This window comes from Megalobrama amblycephala, unplaced genomic scaffold, assembly GCF_018812025.1.
Source record: "Megalobrama amblycephala isolate DHTTF-2021 unplaced genomic scaffold, ASM1881202v1 scaffold265, whole genome shotgun sequence".
NCBI lineage: Eukaryota > Metazoa > Chordata > Actinopteri > Cypriniformes > Xenocyprididae > Megalobrama > Megalobrama amblycephala.
In genome coordinates this window covers 749,124-764,428 of record NW_025953341.1, presented here as the reverse complement: position 1 = coordinate 764,428, position 15,305 = coordinate 749,124, and the positions used below count along the sequence as shown (strand labels likewise).

Sequence of the window (15,305 nt, the reverse complement as noted above, 5' to 3'; positions counted from 1 at the left end):
AATAAAATAAATGAATGAATGTTATATGAAATAAATGCTACACATCCCTGCTATGGCATCTTCTCAGTAAGGAATCTTTAAAACCACTATAAAACTTGGAAAAGTTCACTTTATGTTCACTTCACTTTATATTATAGAACATATAAAGCTGATATGAAATCTACTTTGTTAATTTTTCATATAATACTATGGAGCAAAATACCTACTGTTTTTCATCTAAATCAGCTGTCTTCTGAGAAATATTGTGCTGTCTAGATTACAGATTATTTTTTTACACATCTTTTCATTATATATTTTGACCTTTGTTTGATATTGTTACTATTTTATTATGGAATAAAAATGTTTGGCCAAATTTCCACATAAAATAATTGGTTTCAGCACTATTGAAATCAGTAAGAAGAGTCCAGTCATTGACTGCTCAGAATGATTGTAATTATATCTCATATATATGGTAGGTTTATTTCAGTAAGTTTGATGATGCACACATGACCCACATCCTGATACATAGTGTAGACACACCCACCTTAGTCACATCTGTACATGAAATAACAGACTTCCTGTGTTAATAACTCTGACTGAATAACTTGTAATTCCACCCATATATTACATGATAACTATTTAAACATGTTTTTATCAAAAATCTTTTCAATGTGTATTTTTTGTTTTGTGGCCGTATTTTTGTATTTGTTTTGTGGCCGTATTTCAGTGCCTTAAGTATTTTTGTTTTTTCAATAACCACACATAAATGTTATTCTCAAAAATACATCCATGTGCATACATGTTGCTCACATATTATGGTAGCCTAGTTCGTGCTGAATACAGTGTAATGACACTTTTGTCATTAATATGTTTATAAGCAACTAAACAAAGCACAAATGTCAGGGCATGTCAAAACTTCTCCAGGGCCCCAAAAATCCTCAGACCCCAGAGGGTTAAAGCAGATATTGCATGCAGTGAAATGCTGTTTTATTTAGTATAATTGTGCTGTTGAACAGGAAGATCTGTATCTTTCCTCACTGTGACTGCTGTGTGTTTAGGTGTGAATTTGTTGGTGGGCACAGAGAGCGGCCTGTGGCTGCTGGACCGTAGTGGTCAGGGCAAAGTTTACTCTCTCATCAGCCGCAGACGCTTCCAACAGATGGACGTACTGGAGGGCCTCAATGTACTCATCACTATATCAGGTACATAGTGTACATAAAGCACTTTACTACAATAAATATTATTCTTATATTTATACGAGCAAATTAAAGGTGCCATCGAATGAAAAATTGAATTTACCTCAGCATAGTTCAATAACAAGAGTTACATGGAAATGACATACAGTGAGTCTCAAACACCACTGTTTCCTCCTTCCTGTATAAATCTAATTTGTTTAAAAGACCTTCGATAAACAGGCGAATCTCAACATAACACCGACTGTTACGTAACAGTCGGGATCATTAATATGTATGCCCCCAATATTTGCATATGCCAGCCCATGTTAAGGCATTAGACAAGGGCAGGACGTCTGGATCTGTGCACAGCTGAATCATCAGACTAGGTAAGTAAGCAAGGCAATAGCGAAAAATGGCAGATGGAGCGATAATAACTGACATAATCCATGATGATATGATATTTTTAGTGATATTTGTAAATTGTCTTTCTAAAGGTTTCGTTAGCATGTTGCTAATGTACTGTTAAATGTGGTTAAAGTTACCATCATTTATTACTGTATTCACAGAGATAAGAGCCGTCACTATTTTCATTTTTTTAAACACTTGCAGTCTGTATAATTCATAAACACAACTTCATTCTTTATAAATCTCTCTAAAAGTGTGTAATTTTAGCTTAAGCCACAGAGCACAGCCTCAAACTCATTCAGAATCAAATGTAAACATCCAAATAAATACTGTACTCACTGGAATCGATGCATGCATGCAGCATGAATGACGAACACTTTGTAAAGATCCATTTTGAGGGTTATATTAGCTGTGTGAACTTTGTGTATGCTGTTTAAGGCAGTCGAGAGCTCGCGGGGGCGGGGGAACGCCAGAATTAAAGGGGCCGCATGCTAAATCGGTGCATATGTAATTATGGCTGAAAATAGGCAGTTAAAAAAAAAATTTATTAATAAAATCTATGGGGTATTTTGAGCTGAAACTTCACAGACACATTCAGGGGACACCTTAGACTTATATTACATCTTGTTAAAACTAGTTCTAGGGCACCTTTAATGAACAAAATCAAGAGTTTTTGACAAATCCTGCAAGAGACCAGGAAGAATTGACCATAAGACTAAAAAAGCTTTATCACATTAATAATTTGGGAACTCTAGTTGGATGAGCCGCACTTGAAGCTGAGATTTAAAAAAAAACGGTTTTGTGCCACTTGGAAAAACGGTACCAAAGCAAATACAATAAAATAAAAAAAATCCTCAAAATATTAATCAAACTAACTAAACACACACACATAGCATTAGCATGCTAATGGATATGACCATTTTAAAAGGGGTAGTTTGCCCAAAAATGTAAATTCTTTTTAAAATGATTGAAAAATAATTTACTCACTTTCTTTCTTCTGTGGAACATAATAGAAGATATTTTAATGTTGGTAACCAGTTTCAGTTCCCTTTGACTTTCATTGTTTTTTGTGTCCAGTTGAACATGTGAAAACATGCTGAATATAATTGCATGAGCGAGTTGTAATTGCATGAGCGAATTCGTTGTCTGTCTTATGAAGTTCATGGAAACACAATATATTTTCATTCATAGAGGAGTTTCCTTAGTGCATTTATTATACAAAGCATTGCTTATATGTTCCATTAGTACATTAAAAAATGTGGTTTCTCGTGCATGATTGAGCTCATTGACTTCTATAAATACATTAAGGCAAAACTCGTATTTCTTTGCAAACAAAATGCATCAGTTATATGTTCCATTTGTCGATGAATTACATTTGTTTCACACTACTTGATATAACCCACTACCTTCTGTTCTTATGGTCAAATGCATATTCTTGTTTGAGTGTACCTGCATGACACTGCTTACTGAAAAGAGTAACTTTGCATGTAAATGCATATCTGCCACTTAGCATTGCCCCTTTGTGAATATGTACTGACTTTTAACACTGTTTCCTCACTAGCAATGTTGTCTTCCTGCTTCTGCTTCTATTGAAGTTATTGAAAAAGTGCATATTCTCGCGCTGACTTTGCTTATATGCGTGTAATTATTTAACTCCTTGCGTCATACACAACTTCATCAGACATGCTTACTTTGAATGTTGTGTATGGTTGCTTCAATTAGGAATTGATAAATGCAGATCAAGCAGCAGTGTTTTGTGATTTGGAATTTGGGGACATAAATCTTGGAAAAAGATTTGTTTATAAATTGATCATGTGACACTGAAGACTGGAGTAATGATGCTGCAAATTCAGCATAGCCTTCAAAGGAATAAATTACATTTTTAAATATATTCAAATAGAAAACAGTTCTTTTAAATTGTAGTAATATTTTACAATATTATTGCTTTCTGTATTTTTGATCAAATAAATGCAGCCATCTTAATTATTCCAAACTTTTGACCAGTAGTGTGTATAGTGTGTAGCGAATTAGCTCAAAAGGGAAATATGAATAATTAATCATAACTTATTATAAATATTTGAATCAGTTAATCGAATTAACCTGATGTAGCTGAATTAATATTATAATCAATTAATCTGTTCAGCCAGCGAACACTCAGTATTGATCGTCTATCAACTCTTCAGAAAGGATATTTTCTGTGGCCACAGGAAAATAACTCTTTCTTAGCATGTAGCTGTGATCTTAATCATTATCAGTGACATTGGTTAATAAGCAGATCAGAATCAACTCGCAAGAATGTGCACACAAGTTTTATTTAACTAAATCATGAACACATAGCTAGACTAAACACACACAGACATACACAAATCACACATACATAGGGAATGAGAGAGTGGAAATGAATTTCAACCGTAGTGTAACAGAGGAATGACGCTATGAAAAGAGTCATTTAACGAGCTGGAAGAACAATCAGTTTCTCACTATAAAGCACCTTTTTTAACAAAGGGGTTCAAACTTAATACTAAATCGCCATTTAGTGTTCAAATGTACGATACTTGCAAATGCATTAGATGTAGAGGAGCATCTGGATCTGCAGGCTCAGGAGAAATTCTTGATGGTTCTGTCCAGTGGTGCCGAAGTTATAATCAGTATCTTCTGCAGTGAATGAAGAAAAGACGACAAACTTGCGCTGTTAATTTGTGTCCATTTATACTCTGATAAATGACATTATGGAGTCTGCATGTTGTGAAGATTGACTTTCACAATTGTGTGTTGGATCGCTCCAGATGCTACAATAGCTTGTAATGTAATTTATACTTTATTTCTTGTGGAAAGGTAAGAAAAACAAGCTGAGGCTGTACTACCTGTCCTGGCTGAGAAATAAGATCTTGCGTAATGATCCAGAGGTGGAAAAGAAACAGGGCTGGACCTCAGTGGGAGAACTGGAGGGGTGTGTCAGCTACAAAGTAGGTGAGTGCAGAGCAAGACAACATTTTAAATATGTTTCTGTTGCAATGGACTTTACCAACAAACATCAGTGTGCTACATCTCAAGCAGTTTTACTGTATAAGAGGGCTAAACTCATTTTAGTGCAGGCATTTGAGGTAAGCCACTAAAAACATTCTAAGTGTTATAATTATAAACACTGACATTTATTATAGACAAATAGTAAGTCTGGATCAAAATGGCTCATCTTTTAAAACGGTAGTTCACCCAAAAATGAAAATTATCCCATGATTTACTCACCCTCAAGCCATCCTAGGTGTATATGACTATCTTCTATCAGACAAACACAGAGTTATATTAAAAAATATCCTTGCTCTTCCAAGCTTTATAATGGTAGTGAATGGCACTCCTGATTTTGAAGCCCAAAAAAGTGCATCCATCCATCATAAAAGTAATCCATACAACTCCAGGGCAATGGGTTTTTGTAAGAAAAATATCCGTATTTAAAATTTTATAAACTAAAATAACTAGCTTCCGGCAGATTGCCTACGCAAGTCAACTTGCGCCAAAAGAGTAACTTCTGACGCAATGTGTGACGTAGGATGTAGGAGTAACGTAAGCTTAGACACTGCTCGCGGTTCAAACAGATAGGGCTGGGCAACAAACTCAAGCTCCTCTTCTCTTATATCAAAATACTCCGATATTTCTCTTTAAAAATACTAGGTTTAGACTTTTAATTCCTGACCAATGTTATGTTTTGCTCTATCCTTTGCGCTTCCGCGTTCGTCAACACATCATGCGTCAGGTCGGAGCTTACTCTTTTGCCGTAAGACGATTTGCATAGACCATCTGCCGGAAGCTACTTATTTTAGTGTATAAAGATTTAAATATGGCCATTTTTCTTACAAAAATGCTTCAGAAGGCCTTTATTAACCCCCTGGAGCCGTGAGGATATCTTTTATGATGTATGGATGCACATTTTTGGGATTTCAAAATCAGGAGAGCCATTCAATACCATTATAAAGCTTGGAAGAGACAGGATATTTTATAAACTCCATGATTATGTTTGTCTGAAAGAATATAGTCATATACACATAGGATGGCTTGAGGGTGAGTAAATCATGGGATCATTTTCATTTTTGGATGAACTATCCCTTTAAGAGTGATTTTTGGTGGTTGTATTTGTAATCACAGAATGACACACAATAATAAATAAATTTCAGTGTCATAATTGTGGTCAGTGTTTTTGCACTAATGGAAAACAATATGCATTTAAGCAGGGGTATGTATGTACTATAATAATGTAGGCTAGAATGGTTTGATAAATGTCTTTCTTCCATGTAATCACCATTTTGATTATCATTTAACTCATACTAACTTCTTTCAGTTCGCTATGAAAAAATCAAGTTCCTGGTCATCGCCTTGAGGAGCGCTGTGGAGATCTATGCATGGGCTCCCAAGCCATACCACAAGTTCATGGCTTTCAAAGTAAGTCTTATTATGTTATCTCTATATGTTAGTAGAGATGACCATTGTGAAATGTCACAAAGGCTGCCAAAATGTTTCTGGGTCATATTTCATAACTGAAAAATAAATAAAAAGAGGAAATTATGAGAAGCGAAAGAGATTGATATTACCACAGTGCAAAATTAATTATTACAAAATGCAAAATTATAAATAAGTAATTATTAAATTATAAAACATTTGTGCTTCATGAAGTATTTGTCGTTCTGCCCATAAGTTAAGCTTTTTAGAAAAAAAATCAGGTGAGCCACGAGAAAGTGTTTGGTGTTTTACTGCCGCTAGTGTTCATTTAATCTGGAAATCACAGTGAAATTCAAGTATAGGGTTGAAATATAAAGCCCTTAATATGTTTCTAAGATTACTAGTACAGTACATCTAATTATTTTTATAGACCAAGGCCCAGGAGGCAGTTATGATCATAACCATACTTTCTAATGTGATATTTCTAATTACCTGCTGTTTACTTTTATATATTGTTCCATTTCAAAAAAGAATAGGGTGGCGTAATGATAGTGTAATAATGCATAATGTAACTGGAAGTTTTTGGAAATGGGTCATTTTTGAGTACGTGTCCTACTTCACTGCTGTCCTAAGAGACTTACTCTACTTCTGACATGAAGTTCTGACATTTATATTTATAACATCGACTCAGATTGTTGTCCTGTCCATTTTTATGGACATGAAAACATAGTATGTTTACTTTTTTCAAAGAAAATATTACCTGCAACTATCTTCCTCAGTTTGGTGTAGCAATGGGCATCACATTTTGCTACTGGAGTTCTTGACGGATAAATCATTATAGCTATATCTTATAAAGATCTGCATCATTATATCTTCATTATATCTGCATCATATCTTGGCCCATTGCATCACACTTTGCATCAGCCATGTTATAAAAAATAAAAAAAATACTAAAACTGAAAACATCAAAGCACTCAAAAGCATTGTGTGCGATCACTTAGCAATCACTTAGACTTGAGTCCAGTTCACAATCACAGACTAGTTCTGGTTACCCTAATAGCAGTTATGAACCTTGCTGCCACTAAGATTTTTCCTTGACACCAAATGAGTTTTTATGCTGCTAAAAAAGGAACATTCCGGAAAAATGTTCTATATTGATTGCACCATTACGTAATGCATTAAGAATGAACACATGGTCTTTGTGACCGCAAATATTGGACTGTGAGTCGACACACAATTAATTGTCATTCGTGCAACACATGATCTTATATATGTTGTTCCACACATCACCCTTATACGTGATTTGATCATCATGTAAAATCAGGTAATTAAAAGACACTAACAATACGTCGACAGACAAGACAGAGAACGTTACTTTTAATATGAAACAAAGTCTCAAATTTCAAATTTTGTAATTTTTAAAGAAATTTAAACAATAATTTCCATTTTGTGGCTGTTTAATGTGTCGTGAAAGATCACTGTAGCACCTCAGTTCAAGTGGCTTGTGAATCGATCATGTCATCCTACTAGTTAGGCTAATTTATAACATCAAATAAACATGAATGAACATCAGAAGGAATGTTGTTTCAACCATGGAAAGACATCAGTACACACCATTTTTCAAGTTCAAGTCCACTGACGTTAATCTACTAACTCCCCTGACTGCTTTGTCTGACAAAACGGTGGATTCGGCATTATGGTTGGTTAGATTGCCTGTCAATCAGACTCCCAGCAAAGGGTCATTTGCCTCACTGCAATATTTAACTTCTAGATCTTGTGGACACAAAAGTGGTAGCTGATAGGAGACAAATCATGTGAGCTCCACTGTCACCACTCTCATTGGTAGTCACTGCGTCAAGTCATTCCTCATTTGCATAAAGCTGAACTTTTCTTAAAACAGGCCCACATCCTGTCACCTAGGGTCACTGCCGTTTATGTCGCTGGAAGTCACCAACTCTCATAGAATGTGTATGTATTCAGATCACACCAAGCCACTGATGTGCACAAGGCCAACTCAATAAACAAGAAACACTTGGAAAGTGTCACCATAATTCTCTTAATAAGCATAAATTATGTTTTTGTCATGGCTGGCAAGACCTTGTATTGTCAAACTTTGACATTGTGTTTTTAATATGCCTTGTCAGGTTTGAAAAGTTCTTTTAAAGATGAGGAATGCATCCTCTGTGTGTAACAAATTGCTGTCTGATATGTCACTCCAGATACTGTCAAAAATGGTTAAACCTTTCACAAAATTCTGTATTTTGTAAATATGAATTTTGACGTCCATATAATTGCACATTTATGACCCATAATTGTTTTCATAATTGTTCTCAAAAACTTCCTATGCAGCCCCAAAAGACCATTAACTGAATCTCAACTGCAAAAACAACTCTGACATCCTCTGGTTTATGATGTCAGAAGCCCAAAAGCTGTGCTTACACCACCAGTGTTTTCTCTTTCACATTATTGAAGACAATACTGTATAAATTGATCTCAGTTCCCCTTTTTTGTTCTCACATTAGCTGTGAATATATAATATATATATTATATCCAGTAACTGAAGATGACAATAACCAAAATGCTGGAAAGTTGACAAACCAAGTCCAGTTAAGGCACAGGTTCATCTGTTCACAGTTCCGTTGACACATCACAAATTAACTGCAAATTTCCTAAAAATGTATGGGTGTGAGTCGGGTTATGGAATTTGAAGCACAATGTTTACAAAGACACTGTTATTGAAACAGATACAAACAATATTAGCCCAATCAGTGTCTTAGTGGAGAAACTCCTCACCCGGAAAAATAAATTAATAATAAAGAATAAAAAAGCGTCATTTTTTTTGGCAATATTGTTTTCATCCTTTGTTTATTTCCCAGTAGATGAGTAACTCAGTTGTTCTTTATCTTTGGTCAGTCTTTCAGCTCACTGCCGCAGAAGCCCCTCTCAGTTGACCTGACGGTGGAGAATGGACAGAGATTAAAGGTCATCTATGGGTCTCACTCTGGCTTTCATGCTATTGATGTGGATTCAGGGACGCCCTTCGATCTGTACCTGCCCAGTCATGTGAGTATCCCAGCAAGCACTTGTCTACAGCTGTAGCAGTCCAGCTATCTGTTGTAATTTGATTTTCCTTTCAAGTTAATGTTTTTGGGTCATGCTAGCATGCTAGGTCACTGAAAAAATCAAGCAAACATCCAGTATGGTCAGCTGTAACACTGTTATGATATATGGTCCCATGTTGTCTGCACTGATGGTGGAACACCACTGAAAATGATTCACAAAAACATAAATTCACAAAAACACTTATGCATACATAAAAACTGCATATGCATATATAAAAACAATCACAGTATAAAATGTGTCAGTATATTTTATTTAGCACATTGAAAATGAGTGTCACAACTGTCCTGCGATAGTACTCCTAGTTTTATAGGAATTAATAGTTTTTTGTCATTTATTTTGTTGGTAGACAGATACAATCAATTTGGCACTCATTCAGAACCTTGATGTCAAAATGGTCCTCACTTGTAACACTGGCTGTCTGATTTTCACAACACTGCATTGTGCATTCATATCTTTAAAGAAGCCTTGCACTTGCTGAATCATTTGTTTATCATCATGAATAGGGTTGGGAACTAAGAACCAGTTCTTATCTAGAAAAGTACCAGAACCGTTCTAAGTTACAGTTCTCGAAAACAGCTCTGATGTGATGGGTGGGCAAAGTGCGAGGAGCATATAGTTTAATAGAGACGTCTCACCTCATGAATATTATAGCAATGAATGCACTGAAAAGCCTTCACGCTACTCATATACGTCAGATATCAATGCAGAGAGAGAGAGATGCACAAAAGAATGACGATTTGCCCGTGTATATTAAATCTTTGACAAAAATAATATTGTGACATTCAAATCTGCGTTCACACTGCCACTGATCTCGAAAGGTTGTCATGTTTAGATATAAACAGCTTCACAAACAATCTTTTCAAACACACAGTATCATTATTTCTGTTACAAATATTCCAGTTATCACAGAAGTAGGCTATACAAAAGTTTATTATTCAGATATAAATGCTGATGTCTACGTTAATAGAATAAATCACCTTTTGAAAGTAACTGTGTGCTTCAAATAACGATTGTATCGGTTGCATTGTTACGCCACTAAGTGGCAACAAATTACTTTTAAAAATGTATATATCACTGAATCTTTCTTTCAGAAACAAGTTTCACTTGTCTGGATCTTACATGTGTGTTCAAGCATCTTATTAGGGCCCGAGCACCGAAGGTGTGAGGACCCTATTGTAATTGCTTTTTGAAGGATATTTTGAATTTTCTCTGAAAATTTTTTGCAGTTTTTGCCAGTTCCAGACATTGTACTTTAATAAAATTCTCCTAGAGATTTTGTCAGATCATATAACATCATATTTGGTCAGTCTAATCTAAAGGCCTTTGTGACATTAAATTGCGAAGATCTTGAGTTTTCGTTGATTTTGACAGGCTCCCAAGGGCTCCCAGGCTGTCCGTGGCAGCCTGTCAAAATCTGATGTTTCACCAAGTTGTTGTAACTCGGCATACAATGTCCAACCTGCCCCAAACTTCACACGTTTGATAAGCATCCTGGCCTAAAGACATCTACATATAAATGTTCAGTTAGTCATAGCGCCACCAGTTGGCAACAGGAAATGGCATGCTGACATGCATAAGTGCTAATGTGATTTAACGCCACGAAACAGGAATTTGTTGTAACTCAGGCATACAATTTCCAGTCTGCCCCAAATTTCACATGTTTGAGAAGAGTCCTGCCCTGAACACATCTACATGACAATATTCAGTTATAGTAATAGCGCCACCCACTTGCAACAGGAAGTGACGTGTTTAACAATGTGATGCACTAGCAACATACTAAAATATGCAATTGAGTGCTAAACATGCTAAAACACGCTAGCAACACTTGTCACAGTCATCGGCTCACTGAGATACCTACATTCTGTTCCTGATCCGTCACCAGTTTTCTGTCTTCCGTCTTCTGTTCCCCATCATTGTCTTCCTGGATCCTCTGTTTATCAGTCTTTATCACCTCGTCACCTGCACCAGAAACACCATTTTAAGACCAGCTAATTCTACAAGCAACTATCATCTGCTAATATCCTCACCTGTTGCTTTCCCACTCTGTTCTCCCTTAATCTGCAATAAAGACTCTTTGTTTGCACTTACCTCGTCTGTCCTCTTCTGCTTGTGACAGCTGAGTGCTAAAGCATGAAACAGGAAGTTGTTGTAACTCAAGCATACAGTGTCCAATCTGCCTCACGCTTCACGTTTGATAAGTGCCATGGCCTGTAGACATCTACACGGCAAAATTTAGTTAAAGTCATATACAAATACAAATGACTGACTTAGTCCTCCTATATTTATATACCTAAATGCGTATTGCCCACCGTGCTCCGTTTTCCTGAAGATACCGGGTGGCGGTGGCACAGGTGTGAGGGCCATTTCATTGCTGCTTGCAGTTTTAATTTGTGTTAATTTGTGGTAGCACTTTACAATAAGGTTTGTTAACATTAGTTAATGTATTAACTAACATGAACTAACCATGAGCAATACATTTGTTACTGTATTTGTTAATCTTTGTTAACCTTAGTTAATAAAAACACAGCTGTTTATAGTTTGTTCATGTTACTTCACAGTGCATTAACTTATGTTAACAAATACAACTCTTGATTTTAATTAAGTATTAGTAAATGTTGAAATTAACATTAAGATTAATAAATGCTCTGGAAATGCAGTTCATTTTTAGTTAATATTAATGTAGTTAACTAATGTTAACTAATGAACCTTAATGTAAAGTGTTAGCGAATTTGTCAATATTAGCAGTCTGTTAAACTCATTTTACAAGTATAATAAACACAAAAAGGACTGTTTGAGTTAAGTATTGTGCATTTTTTCCCTTACTACTACTTTTTATTGGTTGTTTAATAATTTTAATAGAACCAGAATCGTTAGGCGGAACCGGAACTGGAAAATTGATTCCCAGCCTAATCATGAAATACCATAGGAATGTTAATTTAGATCAACCCACACAAGATACTGATTACTGATTACGGTACTGGCAAGTCACACTAACAAAAAAAAAATCAGAAATTGGAATCTGCCAAGAAAATTGGAATTAGTGTATCTCTACAAAGAATTAATAACTGTACATCAGTGACCTTGAGCTTGGGGAAGGCGCTTTATAAACCAAGGCGCCTTGGTTCAAGGCAGTCCAAGGTCATACACAAGAGATCGATACACAAGGGAAAACGCTCAGAATTGTCAGCAGGGCAAAACAAACAGAACCCCGTGACAGTAAATTAAACCAACATGACAAGAACAGAACAAACAGAGAATAAATAGACAGACACTAATTACAGAACTCAAAACAGCTGGATACAATGACGGGAAATGAGTCCAGGAGTGGGTTATGGGAAATGTAGTCAAAAGAGTGGAGAGGAATAGTCCGGGTTGGAGTGCCCTCTGGTGGCTCAATAGGGCACTCCAACCTGTGATCATGACACCTGTGGCCTTCCTACCTGTCTAACAGGTAGGAAATATACAGAAATGAAATAAAGTTATCAAACACTTTGCAGTCTTCACTACATAAATTATTAATTAAATAAATGTAATCCTTATTAAAGCTACAGTTTCCTGTTACCTTTGTTCTTTGATTAACATTGGTTTATTAGGCAACTGGTTTGCTGTGACTTTAAAGGGTTAGTTCACCCAAAAATGAAATTTCTGTCATTAATTACTCACCCTAATGTTGTTCCAAACTGTATGTAGCATTTTTGCACCTTTACTTTGTTCTCACAAGTAATCAAAATGATATTGATTTTGGGGTGAAATGTGACTTGGGTGTGTTTTCTTGAGATTCACCCTTAAACAAAAGCAGGCATATGAAAATGCAGTTACTAGATTTTAAAATGCATCACACTCATTTTCCTTCTACCAAACACTACAGTTCAGAGATGGCATAAATATGTACAGCATGTAGAACAGAAAAATGTGATGATATAGAGCTGCATTTCACTGTATTACTGACGTCCACACACACCCACACAGCAGCATATCCTTTACAGTGAGGAAGAGCGATGACTGTAGTGTTCATCCACGGCTGTGCCGCCCCCCTCCTAGCATCGGCCCACACTCCAGTGAGGTGTCCCACATAGTTACGGACTAGTTCACCCTCACAATCTGTGTGTGTGTGTGTGTGTGTGTGTGTGCGTGTGTGCTAGATTCTCCAAACTGATCTCTCATCCAAAAATAACTCTGCAGCCTTTGCTACGTTCCCAAAGCATAAGCCCATTGAAATGACCTGTTATCTGACTTTTTTTTTTTTTTCTTTTTTTTCTAATAACAGGCAGTAGATAAATTTAGAGTTGAACTAGCGGCAAGAAACAGAACTGGAAGCTGGGCGGCACTAGATCATGTAGCCTTCCATACGAACATTTTCTTATTCATTCCCTCCCATTCTCTCATCATTCTTTGTCACTTTTTCACATTCTCACAGACATTGCTTTTAATGCAATTGCATTTTTCCATCTTTCACATAGCTGTTGTCTTTCACTTGCACATACTCATTATCAAAGTCCTTCCACACTCAAGCTGCTCTTTGCGTGGTGTAATTTTCTCACTTGGGAACGCACTCCCTTTTTGTGGCGGTGTGTTTGCACGGCTGGCACTCATGAGAATCCCACGGCAGAGGATAAAGATCGCTCTGCGGCTCTGGATGCCTGTATTGATGCTCAGGATTGTGGTGGCTCTACAGAGGGATGGCAGTACAGTGTGTGTGAATTTATTTCTGAGTCAGGCAAGTACAGTGGGAGTGTGTAAATGATATAGACATGTAAGTACAAATGATTGAGAATATCTGTTCTAATACTTTACTGTCATGAGCTTTTTAGACATGTCTAAGAAAAGTGGCTAAGATTTTTTATTTTTTTATTATTTTTTATTAGCTATGCCAAAGGTAACACATAACGTTTAATATTAAAATGTGTTTAATTCTTGTAATTGAATGAAAATAATTGCATGGTCATCGCATTTACTTAATTAGAGGTGTGCGATACGCTTCCCTGCCATTGAAAGAATTTTCCAGCTTGTTTTCACTGTAGTATGGTAAGTGGGCACTATTATGCATCTTCTGAAAGAGTAGAGAATCTCCGGATAAAAACACAGGTGAAAAAGGAGCACAAACAAGCGATAAAAGTATTGCTTATGCATGTTGTAGTCTTTGGGGGAAAAAACTTGATTTTCTCAGCTTTTTCTTAAAAAGGTTGTCTTTTTTTATGAAACTTACCCACATTCAAGTGTTGATAAAAAAAAAATGCATGAAGCTAGAATAAAACGTTTTGTTTTTTTTTAAAGCAAAGGCTCTGTTCTTCTTTTTGATAGACACGTTCTACGGAAGCCCTAAACGGCCATGGATTACAATTTTTTTTTTTTTTTTTTTTCTCGTGATCTCGAGATAACAAAAGTTGTTTTCTCGTGATCACGACTTAATTTTCTCGTGATCTCGAGATAACAAAAGTTGTTTTCTCGTGATCACGACTTATTTTTCTCGTGATCTCGAGATAACAAAAGTTGATATAACAATAGTTGATTACAATGATTGATTCTGAAACACACTGTACACGGATTCTACTGTTGCTATAGTAACGAACACAACTTTGACGCGCATCTGATCGACGGATAAAACATGCGCTCTTATATCTTGTGGATATTTCATCTAAATGTTTACTTCATTTAATAATAAAGTTTACAATAAATAAATACATATAGGCTATTTAGTCACTGTTCAATAAATGTACGCTTAACATATTGTTTGTGTAATTAACATAATATTCAACAGAGCATCTCAAGCGCAGGCAGAGTGCCTTCAGAAAGATGCCAGATTATTCTATAATTCTAAAACCTTTTAGATTAAACCAACTTTATTTTCCATACTCATTAAAAAAAAAAAAAAAAAAAAAAAAAATATATATATATATATATATATATATATATATATATATATATATATATATATATATATATATATATATATATATATATATATATATATATATATATATATATATATATTACATAATGTGTATGTTATTTTTATTCGTCATGTAGGATAGGCTATGACATCATGTGCTTTAAACTGTCTTCCTCCTATCTTCCATTAAAAAGAGGTGCAAAATATTTATAATCAGTCATTTAACAGTAGAGTTAATCGCTTTAGGCACACAATACTGCACAATATAAAGCGATCAGGAAAACTATCTCTGTCCGAAACTC

The 15,305-nt window shown here is 35.6% G+C and overlaps 1 protein-coding gene across 2 annotated transcripts in view; it reads left to right on the top strand.

The window, feature by feature from the left end:
- The window catches only part of si:zfos-2326c3.2 (misshapen-like kinase 1), a 75,970-nt gene that overhangs the window by 46,367 nt on the left and 14,298 nt on the right, over positions 1–15,305 (top strand). For both annotated transcript variants that reach the window (XM_048179644.1, XM_048179643.1), the window contains exons 26-29: positions 1,038–1,181; positions 4,395–4,529; positions 5,893–5,993; positions 8,904–9,053. In XM_048179644.1, the coding sequence (XP_048035601.1) occupies positions 1,038–1,181; positions 4,395–4,529; positions 5,893–5,993; positions 8,904–9,053 (530 nt within the window). The remainder of the gene's footprint in view (positions 1–1,037; positions 1,182–4,394; positions 4,530–5,892; positions 5,994–8,903; positions 9,054–15,305) is intronic.